Source organism: Chiroxiphia lanceolata, chromosome 20 (genome assembly GCF_009829145.1).
Source record: "Chiroxiphia lanceolata isolate bChiLan1 chromosome 20, bChiLan1.pri, whole genome shotgun sequence".
In the NCBI taxonomy this organism is placed as follows: domain Eukaryota; kingdom Metazoa; phylum Chordata; class Aves; order Passeriformes; family Pipridae; genus Chiroxiphia; species Chiroxiphia lanceolata.
The window spans coordinates 7,760,574-7,776,026 of record NC_045656.1 but is presented as its reverse complement, the minus strand read 5'-3'; the positions used below and the strand labels follow the sequence as shown (position 1 = coordinate 7,776,026).

Here is a 15,453-nt window from a genome sequence, read left to right as displayed (position 1 = left end):
ATATTCCCATTCTTACTTCTACAAATGCTGATGCAAAGCAGCAATATATGAGATTAGACCCAGTGATGTAATTTAAACTGGCAAAGCAGTACGCAGACATAACCTGACCTCCATAAACCATTTTATCCTTTGTATTTAAAGTAGTCATCATCATAAATCTTATCCCTCCTCCAATCCCAGTTATTATAGCTGCATGCAGAAGAGGGCTCTCTATTCCAGTGCTGATATTTTTTTATCTGACAAACGTATTCCATTCTGGACTCCCTGCAGTGTTGTTTCCCTGGCTGCATTCCCAGAATCCCATGCTGCATCATCTGTACAGGTTTTCTCCCTTTACTCCTCCCAAGCATCATGCCTCTTTTATTGGCTCATGAATCTCAAATTCCTTTGGATACCACTCGTCACTATTAAATTTGAGGATTTACACACCGATTAACTGCAGAACAGGATCTGTTTTTTGGTTACTGGGAAGCATTTGTGCTGTTTCAAAACCCACGGTTTTCTTCCAGGGGTATAAAAAGTTGTTGGGGGGGGGGGGTTGGTTGGTTGGGGGGTTTTTGTGTTTTCTTTTTGGTTTTTTGCTGTTGTTGTTGGGGGTTTTTTTAACAGAAATCTCTTTCTGGTCAGTAACATTGTTCTGTCACGTAGCCAAAACCTGCAGAGGCTGTGACAAATAGGGAGGTCACGGTCAAATTTAATAAGATCTCACATTCCCTTGGAAATGCCACCAGGGAGCAGACAAAAGCAAGCGTTTGCTGAGCTCCTGGGGGAAAGCAAAGCGTTTGCACAGAAGCCCTTGGTATGCAGATGGTGTCGCTGCCTTTAGAAACAGGCTGAGGTTTGAAAGCAATGGGAACAAGCTCCCGGGGCTAAGGCTGAGGGGAGAGCTCCGGAGCACAAGCTCTACATGAGGGTGCGCAGGGCTGGCTCTTTGTTCTCACGCCTGCTGCGTCCCAGGAACAGCGGGATAACCACTCCGCTCATTCAGCGGAGGGAGAAGAGAGAGAACGCTATTGATGGATGGTGAAAACCCAAGAAAGAAAGCTCTCCACGGGATGCGCTCTCGGGAAGCGCTGGGCTGTGTGTCCGTGCGCCCCGACGGGACGGGCGCGGGCCACCGGCGCCACCGCCTGGCTGCTGTGGGGTGCCCTGACGGCTCCCGAAACCCGCAGCTTCTCCCTTTTAAGCTTCATTGTGCTGGCTCGTGGGGTGTGGGATGCAAGGCGCAGCGTGTGCCTATTACAGCAGGTAAGTTATGGCTCTGCCGCCAAGGGGTGACAGGGAACACTCCGCTGGGATCTCACTCGCAGCACGTGGCACAGACTGTCCTCCAGAACCTTTGTACGTTGTCAGAGACTGAAACGGTTAATGATTTGTGCATTCTAGGATTGCCGAGGGACTTTTGCAGACTTCTGCAGAACTTTTGCATTATACCTCTGATGGCCCATCAAAGCCCATCTCCCCCCCTCCACCACCAATCTTGAAAGGTGGGAAAAACCCTTTTGCCAGGCCCCTCATGAAAACTCAGCACACTCCCAGGAGATTTTGGAAGCTCGTGGCATGCCCTGTGACACTAACCATAGATACAGTAACTCATAACTTCTTTGAGTGTGGGGGCTTCCCTCCTTCACCCCCAATGGATCAAGGCCACCACTTCAACTGACAGACATGGAAGCTGCAACTACCAAGGTCCATCGCTGGACCCCTCTCAGCTTTTCTTTCCCTTACTCTCCCTTACCCTTATCCTGTCTTTCCTTACTCTCCCTTATGCATTTTCCCCCCAGGGGTTATCCCTGTGATAGATAATACAGATGACAACACCCCAAATGCTAACATACCTGTTAAAACAAAATTGTTAAAATAAACCCTACCTATATATGTCTTCAGACACCGATTATTCAGTGTCGTTTCACTCTAATCCACTCCAAGGGAAATATTGATAAGAACCTGGGTTACCCCCCTCCCCTTTTTCTGTACCTGTGCAGGGCTTCAGTCGACTCTCAGCAAGCTCAGAAATGGCTCCTGTTGTGATGGTCTTCTTCAGCCTCGAGACTCCAGAAGCTGCTGCTGCCCCGGGCTTCGTGAGCGTGTCCTCGCTGCTCGCCCGCTTCAGCTGCAACACAGACGGGGAGCAACCACATCAGGACCTCGAATGTCCCCATCAAGTAGTTCAAAATGCAGGGTTCCTTGGAGAAAAGGAACATTTCCATAAAGGAACCCCCATGGGAAGAGTGCTTTGATAACCGTACTACGTAATTTTTGTTTTGCGTTCTAGATTTCTGTGGAGTCGGTGAAGAGATAACGCTGTTCATCAGTGAGGAGTGAAAATGGGAAAGAGTGTTCAAATAGGCAAATAATTGAAAGCAAGGAGAAAATATTTTACAATAGTAGTTTACTGGGCAGCTCTGGCTTCTCAGATCTCACTCTGAACAGCATTCATCACATTTCCTCACCAGTTTATGTTTAGTTGGGTACTTGGGCCTGTGCAGAGAAGTGCCAGTTATAGAGCCTGACACGCTATGGCAAAGCTGCAAATAACTGGTCCTTAATCTATCTATCAAAAAAAACACAAAACCTAAAGGGATCTGCTGGTTCACAAAGTTTTGCCCCAAGAGTGACTTTAGATCCCCTGAAGAGACTTCTGAGCTATTCCAACAAGCAACTGCCAGTTCCTTCTGCGTTTGACAAACAGGAGTCACCAAACTTCGTGGCATCATAAACTAGGTGATGTGAGCAAAGAACAGGAGGGAGAGCAAGCTGAAATCTGGAAAAATCAATTAGCTGAGAAGCTCAGGCTTATGATAAAATACAAGAGCAAGATCTAATGCAATTTCCAGTTGGAAATCCATTGTCTTACACATGACAATTGCAGCTCTTTACCTCATTGTTTACTGAAAAGTCATGAGCAAAGATGGCTGATGATCTCATGGCAGGACCTAATACTGTTTGTTCTACTGGGGACTGAAGGACTCAGTAGAAGAGAAATGGAAAAGTCTGCTCACAAGAAATGATTTGTTTCTCATTTCCTTTCATTAAGGAAATAATTCAGAGCAAAAATAAAAAATCCATTGGTTTTCAGAACGGATAAGTTGCAGAATTCTAAAGATTAATACTGATTACTTTCATAGGCTCAGAAGAAGCCTATTTGATTTACAGGGTATTTTACAGTATTATTAAAAAAAAAAATATCAGCAGATATCACTATAACTTACCCAGCTTTATTATACATGAGAATACAATGAACCATTGCTGCTGTGTGGTCTTTTTTGGGAAGGGATTTCTGGTAATGCAAGTCTGCTCTAAGTGCCTGCTCAAGGAACCCATGCAACACAAGCACCAGGCAGATAAGATTCAAGCAGAAACACTGAAATTATGTTGCTTCAGCAAGTAGTAGTTTATCTCAGAACTTTTTTTATCTCAGCTGACTTCTCAGCCTCTAATTAATTTTGGGAAAAATACTTTAAGCATTTTAAGACCAAAGCTTTGGAGAGCCTCCCTAGAGCAGTACATTTTCCTATCCTTTTCAGTTTGTGGACCCCCAAGCTGTTTCCACAAATGAAAACCCACTTCCTTTGAAGCTGTCCAGTGACACCCAGGGGGTCCCTGAAGCACAGGCTGAAAACCACTGCTCGGGTTAAAAGCAAAGAGAGCACACAACAAGCACTGTCCCTGTTTAAGTGGTTCCTGAATGTGAAACACTTCAACAAAATGAAATCTCTCAACTCCAATTCTTTCCCCCTTTCATCTCTTCCTTTGACTCAGAGTCTGTGGTTTCCTGGACCCTGTGAGCACATAAGTTTCCATAGCTGAAGTGTTGACGTGCTCCAGGATACCAAACAGGGAACATTTTGCCTCCTGGCCGAGGTTTTGTCAGCTCACTCTTAGGAGGAGAATGGAACAACCTGACTCTCTGACCTTCAGAGACTTCTGCAGTTTCTCTAAAATAATTTCTTCAATGTGTCCTCTCCTACAGCAGTAACTATGGTGCCTTTTCTATTCCCTTTCCTCGAGGAAACCACTTTGATCTTGCATTTGCAGACGAACAACAATTTGAAGGTATTAGCAGTCATTAGGAAGAAATCTCTCTACATTTAACACTAAATTGAACAAATTAATCATATCAGATTTCCTGATTAGTCTCTTCAGTAGCATTCCTTCAGAGATGTGTGCCTCAGCCACACAGCACATACTCCAGTGCTGGACATAACCTGCCTGGAGCTCTGGACTGAAATATCCAATTGATAAGTGCATTTAGGAGTCTATACAGCAAGTTAAATAAATTAATCCTTTGCTCAAGAAACTGTGACAATGCAGTTTAAAGCTCCTCTCAATTAAAATACTGTACCCTGTTACATATTGTTCACTAAACTTTACTACTGGAAACAGTTTTAAGCAGGAAACCCGTGGTCTATTTTCATTACTTGCACTTTGGTCTGTATTTATATGACCAGATTATTTCTGTTTGCTGGCTGCAAAGCATTTCAGGTGTATTACTGCATTTTCTTGAAAACATTACTTTACCGGAAGTATATTTTAAAATATATTTGTACAGAAAGATAGGATTCATAAAAAAAACATCTGTTCCATTGCAAGTAATAACTTTTGTTAATATATTTTGCCTTGCAGGGAGAGGCACAGGTTTTTAGGAATTCTGGAAATTCATTAATAAATCTCTTTGAATTTCTTTACACATGTAACCATCAGCTGAACTAAGAATTTGCCTTTTATCTTCTTCTGTCTTCAAAGTTTAGGCAATTCCCTCACACAGAGTGTAGAGATACAGTGTCCTCCCCATCACATGCAAAATACTCCCAGAAACGTGCATTAGTCTAATACACAACATAACTGTGATCTCCCTACACTTGATAAAGCAGTTGAGCCCACTCCAAGTCTCAGGGTGTATTATTCCAGGACTAAACCTAAGCTTTAACCTGGAACAGGGCTGGAATGCTTGCACAGTCCCTGTGGGTCAGTACCTTGCTGAGCCGAGATTCAAAGGCCAGGGAAGTGGAGGACTTGGATGTCTTCATTCCTGTTGAGGTGGTGGAAAGAGATTTTCCTCTGTCAATCCCATGGCTCCCTTGCTTTGCCATTGCACTCCAAGGCCTGGCACTGCTCTTCATTTTCTTCCCAAATAACTCAGTCTACAGACCCTAAAAAAAAAAAAAAAAAAAGTTTATATAAAAAATATATATACATTCACACAAAAATATAAGTTGTCTTTCTGTTACCTGAAAGAGAGCAACTGAGATATCTGGCACCAGTTTGAAGGGCTGAAAAGGTTGTGGTAAACTTGATTCCTCTCTTAACCACACCAAAACTCAGCCTAGAGAGTCCTTCAGAGCAGGCTGCAGCCACTTATATTTTTCAAACCAGCTGATAACATGAAGGAACACTGACTTTTGTTGTGACTGTCTAAGTCAGAGACTTCTATCAGGCACAGCAGAACACCTGAGAATGCTGAAGCACAATGAAAGAGTGAGAACACTGAAGTCCACAGCAATTGAAAACAACCTTGGGATAAAGAGAAAATTATTTCTTTTACTGTTATATCCAGCATCTTCAACTGAATGAATACTCACTATTTAAAAGTCACATGAGAAGCGAGTTTCCTCAGTTAGATGGAAAATATAGAATCTGTAACTTATCAGAGTCTTCTAGAGAAGCAGCAGTTGATGTTGCCACAGTGATAAAAAGATGTTTCACAATACTAAGATTTACAAAATATGGTGAGAAATAATCAACTTCTTTGCAAACAAAAATCCAGATCCACTATTCCTCAGAGATGTGCTTATGCAAGAGAGAAATCCTGCCAGGAATCAGCAAATAGACGCAATTTCCTTTTTTTGGATATAGCTGAACACATTTAATGTGCCAGCAGGAACAACTAGCCTGTTTCTCTCAGCAGGCTGACAGCTGCCAATTAAACAGCTCCCTCAACTCCTGGAGATCTAAAGCCATAAATTTTCACCAGCCGTAACCCAATCCAAACCACGAGCAGAATAAAAGAATTATATGGATATTTTTTAAAAGTCCCAGCAGCCTGCTGGGCTGGGAGTGGGAGGGAGGGGAGATTGCTTGATAACTCCTGCCCTCCTCCACTTCAGGATGAGCAACACTTTTCCTCATTTTCCAAAATAGACACAGGATGTAGCCGTGGATCAGTCTCGTGTAGGCAGAGGCCAACCTGCATCTTGGCTGTTAAACAGGTAACCAGAATATCTGCACAGACCAGCCCAGTGCTCAGAGGAGGAGTCCAGCTGGGCTGGTGGGGGCTTGGGCAGTGAACCCCTTCCACGGAGGGGCTGGAACAGTTTATTCCTGGTTGAGTCAGCAGGAGGGCTTTGGTCACGTTTTACATCTCGTAATTTGCTCTGTGCTTCATTTCCCATTCACAGATGAGAACACTCCTTGAACTCCCAGGACACAAACCTGTCTGGGGCCAAGGTGTGTTTGGCAGTGACAGCCCCGTGCAGGTGCCAGCACAGCCTATTCAGGGAGCGTTTGCTGCACAGAGGCAGAAGGGGATGTCAAGAGCTCTGCTGCTGTTTTACTGAGAACAAAGCCAGCAAGTGACATTCCCTCTATTTGTCCTTGGTGCCTCTCACAGGGGGGGCTGTCTCCTCTCTCCACAGCAATAACCTCTCAGCTCCTAAATAAAGAAATAAAAAAGTTGGTAGTTATTGCTAAGTATAGTCATTACTCCATTAAAATTCTTAACACATCCAGCGTGGAGCCATCCCCTGATCTCATTAGAGTCTTTGTTGGTGATTATGCTGATCACTTGGCTCTTTTAAAGCCCTGGCAGATACGTAAACTATTCTACAATAGATAATAATGTTTAGTGTTCCCACAGCTCACGAGCCACCCTAGCAAACTCTGCTGCTTTACAGTATTTAAAAACCTATCATTTAATAGGCTTTTCATCTTTTTAACTGGCTTTTAACATCCACTGTATTTATATGGGCGAGCGAGCAACTACACAAGCAAATTCTCTTCCTGATGAGATCTCCAAATTATGCAGATTTTGGGGTTTTTTTTCAGATCCAGTGGTTGCTCATGCATTTTGCTTTGTTATACCCTCTGGATTTCTTCATAACTATACCTCTCATTTTCCTGCCTTAAGCTGTACAGATGCTTTCTTGGTATCCAAAAGAATTTAATTTTGAGTCATCCATAACATCTAAAAGTTGCAGTGGAGTGATATGCTCTTTAGACCATGATGTTAGAAGTAGAAGAAATAGGTACTTAAAAAAAAAAAAGCACACCACAACTCAAGAAATCCAGCCAGTAGCCTGAGGCAAACTGGCTTTTTCATGTAAAAATACCTGAATTATGTTCCATGTGGATTTAATAATATTTTACTACACCAAGCAGATGAAACTAAAATTGAGAAGAAATACCTGGATTTACTGGTGTTTATTATTAGTTTCCTATGTATTTCTGTGACAACTGGCATTTGTAAAAGATGGAGGTAAGACTTCTCAGGTATTTGGCTAAGCTGAATTTGCCTTGTAGATAAAGATTTCCATCTCTGAAGTGGGATTCCAAGACTTTCCACAGGCCTTATACGTACTTCAAAGAATCAAACCAGGTTGCACACATCCTAAGCTGCTTTCATTCCTAAGTAGGTGACACATATTTGAGTTATTAGAAGTACTGCTTCAGGAGTAGTACTAAATAAAACTACTTCCAAAGGAAAAAAAAAAAAGAGGGGGGAAAAGTCCTGCTGCTCTTTGATGAGAGCAGGAAACCCATTCTCAGAGTCAACATCAGCTTTCCCTCTCCTCCAAATTCAATTTATTCCTTTAGAGTAAAACAAACAAAATAAAAAAGCTCCATGGAAGTGGTGAGCAGTTGGGACAATGGGAAACCCACAAGTTCAGCATTATGAAAAGGCTCATGGCAGGTAAATAACAGAGAACTGGCAACCAAAATACAACTTAGATACTCCAAATGCCTGCAGCCACTTAGCAATTGGGAAACCCAATGCTGGCAAAGGGGTTTCTCTAATTCTGGTGTAGAAACAGCACACACAGGGACAGCTTATAGTAGATTATACTAAAAACATCAGATACAGCTCTTATCTACTTGTCTTAGAAGTAACTCTACTGTATTTTAACCAAATATCAGCATTTCCTTCCCCAAGGGCCACAGAGGGATTATGACTTATCTCCAGGCTACCCTGAGAGAAACTTGAAAGAGAAGCATCTTTCCACAAGGGACACAACCAAGCTGCTTCTGCAGAGTGACAAAAATCACTGGGTTTACACCCATTCTGTCACAGGAGGTTTCAGATGAGACACGTTTCTGTCCACTCTCACAGAAAAGGACTCGCTCCAAGCAACACCTGGACCTCTATGATCTTATTTTTCATTCCTTCACATTTCACAGGGAACTTTTCCTTAGGAAGCAAACAGAATCCCGAGATTCAAAAAAGTCTTTCTCTGGCATCAGCCAGAGCAGGTCACAATCATTACCTGGCCACAATTAAATCCCTGTAGCATTCCTCTGAAAACACGAGGAAGCAACTCCATGCTGAAATAAATGATGGCTCACGGCAACGTGTTGCTTCAGAGCAGCAAAATCAGTTCTATTGCCACTCACTTCCAAACTGCAGAGTTTTTGGGGGGTTTTTCTAAATCTTTTACACTCAAAAAAGTGGTGTCTGAATAAACGCTCTCCTCTGAAACAGGTGCTGCAAATGAGATAATCAGAGGGTTTACCAAAATGTAAAGCTGGTCCTGACAGAGCTTTTTCTCTCAGTAATCCTCTGAATTCCCTGCAGCCATCAGTGTTTAAAAATTCAAGCCATGCTCTGCACTTCATCTTTCTTACTGGTATTTTTAAAGGGTGTTTGGAATATTTTAATGTGGACTGTTTTGGCAGTTGGCAGAGGTTTTACAGTCCATTTTACTTGAAATTTTACTGCTTTATTAAAGACTGGGAACCTAGACATTTCTTTATTAATCAGTCTACATGCATTTATTAATAAAAATTTTTGGAACCAGTCTAGAATAATCCCCATTTTATGGCTAGAAAACCTGGATTAAGACTTTATCCTAACTCACAGGCAGGCAGCATCAGCAGAAACAACACCAGGTCTCTGGGATCTTTAGACTTGGCTGTCCATCAAAGGAGGAATTCACCAGTTCTGCAGAACAAACTTACAGGACACACATTCTGCTGACTATTAAATGCTATTTTATTCTGAATAACTAAAAGGAACAGACAGGTTGATTTGAGTGATGATGAGCAATGTTATTTCACAGTCAAGAAACCTTAGGAGTTACACTATTAAATAAATAAAAATCATTAGCATATCTGCAGAAATTAAATTACATAGCAAAAGCCCTTTTGAGGGGCTAGAGATGGAAATTATCTGTATCTCATGTCCTTTACACAGTTTAGGTTTGGTGCCCATGTCTGTGTGTGAGAACAGAACAGCCAAACTACAGCAGAGCCACGCAGGAAGCTGCCTGGGGAACATGAATGAAACAGAGAAGCCTGAAAAGCCATTACTAAATCTGGAGAGTGATGTGCCAGATGGCAGGTTCACAGAGAGCTGGGGATGCCCAGCACTTCTGAAGAATGAGGCCAGAAGGACCAGCTTTGCAGCTAAGACCCTCAAAGGACAGGAGTCTAACTTTGGTGGGTTAAACCCCACAGTCCCCTGTGCCACTTTCCTGTAATTCAGTTACTTTTCATTACAGCAAAAGGTCAGACTCTTCCAGAAGCTTTCAGAGTCTTTATCACACTTTTTGAAATCAAAGCACAATTTTTTTTTTTTAATGTAAAATCTGCATCATGCTTATATGATTTTCCTTCTAATCAACTTCTGCTATTTTCAGACAAACTATCAACTGGAACATAGAAATATCTAACAAGTTCAGTAAACTGTAAAGCATTTTCTGGCGGCACGTAGGAAGCTCTATGGCAGGAGAGACAGCTGGGCTAAAATAGAATTCTTTTCTGCCTTTCACATCAATTAACTTTAAACAACAATTTTTAGGCCTGACAGATGCTTCCATATGACTCATCTTGATTTCTTAACTGATATTAGGAATCAAACCAGGGAAGCTGATAGTCCAAATACAGTCACTGGTAACTTGCAGAGAGATGGCACAGATAAAAATCCAGTTGGAAATAAGATCAGGCTAACAAAGAAAAACAAACTGTTTATTCTTTTGGTCATCTTTAGCAGCTTTCCTCACACATCTGCTCCTTTCACCCCAGTGTGAAATATTTCTGTAACTATCCACCCTCCCTTTTCTCTAATTTCTTTTACCTTGTTTTTAGTGTCTTTGAGGCTCTCAGTACAACCTTCCTCCATTGCTCCTCCAAGCAGAGACACTTGCTGGATTTTTGCTGGTACAAAGCTTAGTTTTCATTAGAATTAGATTTAAAAACCCACAAAAAAAACCCAAACAAACAAGCCAGATCACCTTCCTACACCCAAACACAACTCAAACAGAGAAAAAAAAATACCCATTTCCCAAAACCTCATCTCTAAGGCTTTTGCTGCCCAAAGAAAGGGAATCAATCACAAACCTGATCCCAAACACAGAGCAGTTTTCTCAGGTTCTACCTCAGCAGACCTCCTTTCCAATCTCATTTGCAGCTGAATTTTCATGGTTTGCTGGTGGAGTACCAGGAGACAAGATATCACTTGGAAATTTTCATGTCCAGACAGCAGGGCAGATTCTGCTGGTTTTATGCATGCCTCAAGCAAAGGTGGTTTTAGAGGGGTTATTATTATTTTTTAACTTTTAAGAGTGAAAAAAAAAGTGCTATAATAATACAGCAAGGCAGCTGTAGAATCCATGTGATTTTGCAAGGAGTGAAAAATGTTGATAAAACAACCACACAGAAATTAAGACACGTACATGCCCAAGGTCACCCATCTAGTCATTGGGAAAATACAAACCAAATACCACTCCCAGGATTTGACCATCAGGGGCTCTAATACAGCTAAAGAGTCCTGTCTTCAAAGTCTTCACTGTGCTAAGGCTGCCTGAAGGTTGTATCCTCACATGAAAGCTACTCTTTTGGGTTGTAGTTTGCTTTGCCTTTTTGCTTTAATTGTGCTTCTGTAGAACTCTCAAACCTCAAAAGAGCACTTTAAAAGTGGCATCAGATGAGAATTGTCTTCACAGGGCACATGGCTCTACCTCTACTGTATAATGAGCTCCTGCAGAGCCAGTTCCTTCCCTTGCCCCCATGGTACCAGATGGAAACACACAGATAATGGAAACTCCCTTGGAATCTCCCAAAGACAAAGTTACTTTATCTGTGGTTAGGTTGGTAAGAGACCAGGCTGTTCTTGCTTATTTCTTCACTGTGTGTTTGGTAAATCTCTAAAATTGGTATTTACTAAGTAGTATACAAATATACTGAAAGGTTACAAGGATGTGTAAACTCCATCAGAGATGGCCAAGGTGAGGACAGTCCCAGCTGGCCACACGTGACAGGTTTCCAGACCATCCCAAACTGCCAGAGGCCAGGTCAGCAACTGCAAAACCCCCTGTCTCAACACTGCTCAAAATAAAATCCTCTTCCCACAGCACCATTAGAGTCATTGATGAATTTTCCAGACACAGAGAGCAGTGCAAAAACCTCCTGCCTGTCCTCCTCCACAGAAGTTCTCCCTGGGGTTTTGGATTTGTCCGTCTTTCACTCATAGTTCGGTCACATGAGAAAAATGCAGAAATTACAAGAAGATCCCCATGTGTGCAAATGGACAAAGAAAGGTTTTAGCTGCATTGCTCTTGTCTCTGTTCCACACTACTGGTCATTTATAAGACAGGAAAATACAGATGTCTTTGCTACTTCTCTGAAACTGTCATCAGCCCAGTGACCAATACTTGAAACCCAAGCCAAAGCTGCTCTTGGAGATGTCTGGGAACATGTTCTTCCTGCAGTTTAAATTACCCTGTTTGAACATGGATTCTGAATCTCCTCCTCCTCCTTCCTCACACTGATTATCTAACCACTCACCAATACACAGCTCAGAAGAGAAACTATGCCACCACCTCCTAATGACCCCTGATCTTATAAACGGGAGGATAATGAGACAGAAATCCCAAGCTATCTGTAATTTTCTACACATTAGCAACGATGTGGCAATTCTGAATCATGTTCATCACATTCCTGATGGATGCACACAAGGAAGAACACAACTGGAAGGGTTGGGTGGCAACAGGCATTTGTAGAAAGACAGGCAAGGGCAGCACATTCTCATACTGGGAAAGGGCACGTGAAAGCATCTGGTGGTGGAATGAATACACAGAGGTTCTGCAAGGAATTCCAAATTTTATCAAATCACATCAAAACTATATCCAGGAAGTGATTCCACGCCACAGAATTTGGAGAATGCATTTTTTTGAGTTGTAGTTCCTGCGGTACTTTGATGTATGGCAGGCAGGGAAAATGTATCAGTTTACACAGTGTTAAAATCCACCCTTTGGAGACTGAAATCAAAGGAAAGATTCAGGAAGGCTAAAAATGATGCATTGATTCCAAACTCCCTTTTTGAAGTTACAAGCATGTTGTAAGTGTTATAAAGAATTAGGTCACTCAGGGCTTTCCCCAATATGACTCTGTCCCAAATAGATGGATTTAATTTATGTTCAGTATACTGCAGGTTGAGAACGAAACATTTTAGAACCATTTCAAGGCAGCTATTGCTCATTAATCCAGTTTCTTTGAACTACTGTCCCAGTGAACACAGCACAAAGCAAGTGACACATATGGTCACTTCATGTTTTGCCAACCCACAAGAAGGAAGAAAAGAAGGTTTCATTTCAGATAGAGCAAGAGCTACATAATTGCTGAAGAAATTAAGAATAATTACAAGTGGTTTGCCTAATAATTACCTGTCATTACATTTTTTTTTTTTCTGTAGCAGAGAGGGTAGATCCATCTACAAGGAAGAAAAGGAATGATTGTGTTCTTTGGAAGGGCAGAGATGCCCAGCATGTGGCTACATGATTATCCTGACTGGTACCTGCACAGACTGGCACCTTCCCTGTCCCCTCAAAGCACAGAGGGATGATAATGCAGGCAACATGTTGTCTTGGAATTCCACCTGATTCTACCCCTCAGCTTCAGCACAAGGTCATTGTCCCCCCTCAGCCATGTAATCTTCCTACATGCCTTAGTTTTTCTTTCCATTTGTAAAAATGGGGTAATAATTGTTCACTAAACAGAATATTTATGAAGATACACTCACTCATTTGTCTTAGAAAGGAACCCCACAGAAAAAAAAAAGTAGAAATGAGATAAATCAACATCTGTTCCACAGCAGCAAGTGAGCAGCCTCACAGATTGCCACATGCTGGGATGTTTCCCTGGCTCCTGCTTTCCATCCATCACAACGCAGAGAAATAATTGAGATCCAGAAGCTATCCCTTGAGGAGATATTTATCTTCCATTAAAGTGCAGAACAGCTCACTTGAAGTTAATAAACTGGGAACTTCTGAGCGTTTCTATGAGTGACAGTGTGAACCCACAACAGCAAGGGCTCTTTGCAAAGATGAGGACACAACCCCAGAGCTGCAGGAGAAACCAGAGGACTTCTGCATTTTAAAAATATTCATAACGAACAGGAACAGAACAGATTTAAGAAACAGCATCAACAGTTTACAACTGGGACTCTTGGTGACCACTGGTGGACTGAATGACCCACCTTGGTGGGCTACATAATGCAATGAAATTGGTTTAAACTGAACAAGAAAGGGAAGGGGTAGCACCTGCCTCTGTGCATGTTAGGATGGGGTATTCATGTGTTAGTTACCTGCCAAATTGTGCAAAGAACACCATTTCAGAAAATCAAGTATCCTCTCTCCTGCTCAGGTTACAGTGTCCTGCAGAGAACACTTTATAATTTAGAAAGAGAATCATCCAAAACAGAAAGGATTAGTAGGGGACATGTAGAAGTTAGACTGTGTACACGAGAAAGGGGTAGAGAATCCCTGTTTTCAAACCAGTTCTACCAGTAGTCCTTTACTGCTACACATACAGGGCTTAATTAACATCTCTACAACTTTGCCATATTACCTGCTATATAAATGCTGTTATTATTACAATTGTTATTATGATCAAGCTTCAGTCCACAGCACAATTTTAAGGACAACTGTTAAACTGCTGTAATTGAAGGGTCCTGCTGAGAACCTGAGCAGGTCTTTGGTGGTGCTATAAGAGGGTACCTGTGCTCCCCAGGGCTTCACTGACCCCTGCAGAGGCACGAGCTGCCAAACCCATTCACTTGGCAGCTTATTCCTTTCTGCCCTTTCCCGACTGGACTGTGTGCACATGCAACACCACAGGAGAGTCTGCTCGTGCTGCTGCTTCACTTAAGTGTCTGAGAACGACCGTAAATTGCCAGAGGAGAAAGCAGAAACAGGCACAGAAACAGCTTCAACCCTTCTGTCACTAAATCTGTGTGGCTGAGCAGCAGTGAAATACAGTAGCCACCTCTCATGGAGGGATTTTTTCTTGTGGTTGTAATGGCTTTCACCCCCCCATCTCATTTTCAGCTAACACTGACTGTTTACACCGTACATTTTTTGATTCAATTTAGTTTTAGAGTGAGATACTATGAAAAAAGTGTTGTTGAGCAAAGCAGGTCCATTCACTCCAAGAACACATCACTGACCCAAGAGTCCTTCTAGACATAATACAGTTCCCACTTTAAAAAAAAAAAAAATATTAAAATACTTACAGTAAAAGCTTGTCCTCTTTTCTGCATTAAAAAGAAAACTGTCTCCCACTAGCTTCTGACAGCATGTGCAAGCCAGACTGAAAATTCAGAGCTTGAGTGCTTCCCTGAGAGGAAAACCACATTGCAGTGAGACCCAGAGAGCTGCTTGAGAAATGATTCACATACGGAAGCAGGCTGGCTGCACCGGCGCCTCGGCATTCAGCACACACACACACACACACACATATGCACACTTGCTTACTCAGGGGAATGACAAATATTACATTTTCATCAAAGCAAGGAGGATTTATGCAAGAAAGTAATTTGTATCCTACGTACAAAGCACTGAGATGCTTCAATCCTGAGAGCAGATGAAGAGTTTTCTTTTGGGATCCCGTCATTGCCAAGGGCAGAGCTGGACACTGGGCAGAGCACAAACCCCGGGCTGGGCTGTGGGATCCAATCAGGCAAAAACATGCAGCACATACCCGGGGAGGAAGGGCAAGGAGGTGGCACAGAGAGAAGGCATTTTTCAGAGGAAAACACAGAAGCAGCTTCCAGAGGCTTTTATATTCCACAATAATAATCTCTCCCCCAGAGTGCCAGCAATCAGGGCCAGGACACCTTACAACATTTCCCTCAAAAAAGTGGAAAAGTGTGTGTGTGTGTGTGTGTGTGTGTGTGTGTGTGTGTGTGTGTGTGCAGGGAAGGAAGATACATTAAGACAGAAGCTTTTACACGAGTAACTAGAA

General features: G+C 42.3%; 1 protein-coding gene across 6 annotated transcripts in view; it reads right to left on the bottom strand.

Moving 5' to 3' along the window:
- SPECC1 (sperm antigen with calponin homology and coiled-coil domains 1) overlaps positions 1 to 15,453 on the bottom strand; it is a 92,271-nt gene that overhangs the window by 66,176 nt on the left and 10,642 nt on the right. For 4 of the 6 annotated variants that reach the window (XM_032707399.1, XM_032707404.1, XM_032707405.1 and 1 more), the window contains exons 2-3: positions 4,977 to 5,153; positions 1,978 to 2,113 (exon numbers count right to left, since the gene is read on the bottom strand). In XM_032707399.1, coding sequence (XP_032563290.1) covers positions 1,978 to 2,113; positions 4,977 to 5,123 — 283 coding nt within the window. In that variant the 5' untranslated portion in view covers positions 5,124 to 5,153. Of the gene's footprint in view, positions 1 to 1,977; positions 2,114 to 4,976; positions 5,154 to 6,432; positions 6,632 to 14,722; positions 14,827 to 15,453 lie in introns of those variants that run through there. The other 2 variants (XM_032707400.1, XM_032707401.1) reach the window with 2 other exon arrangements.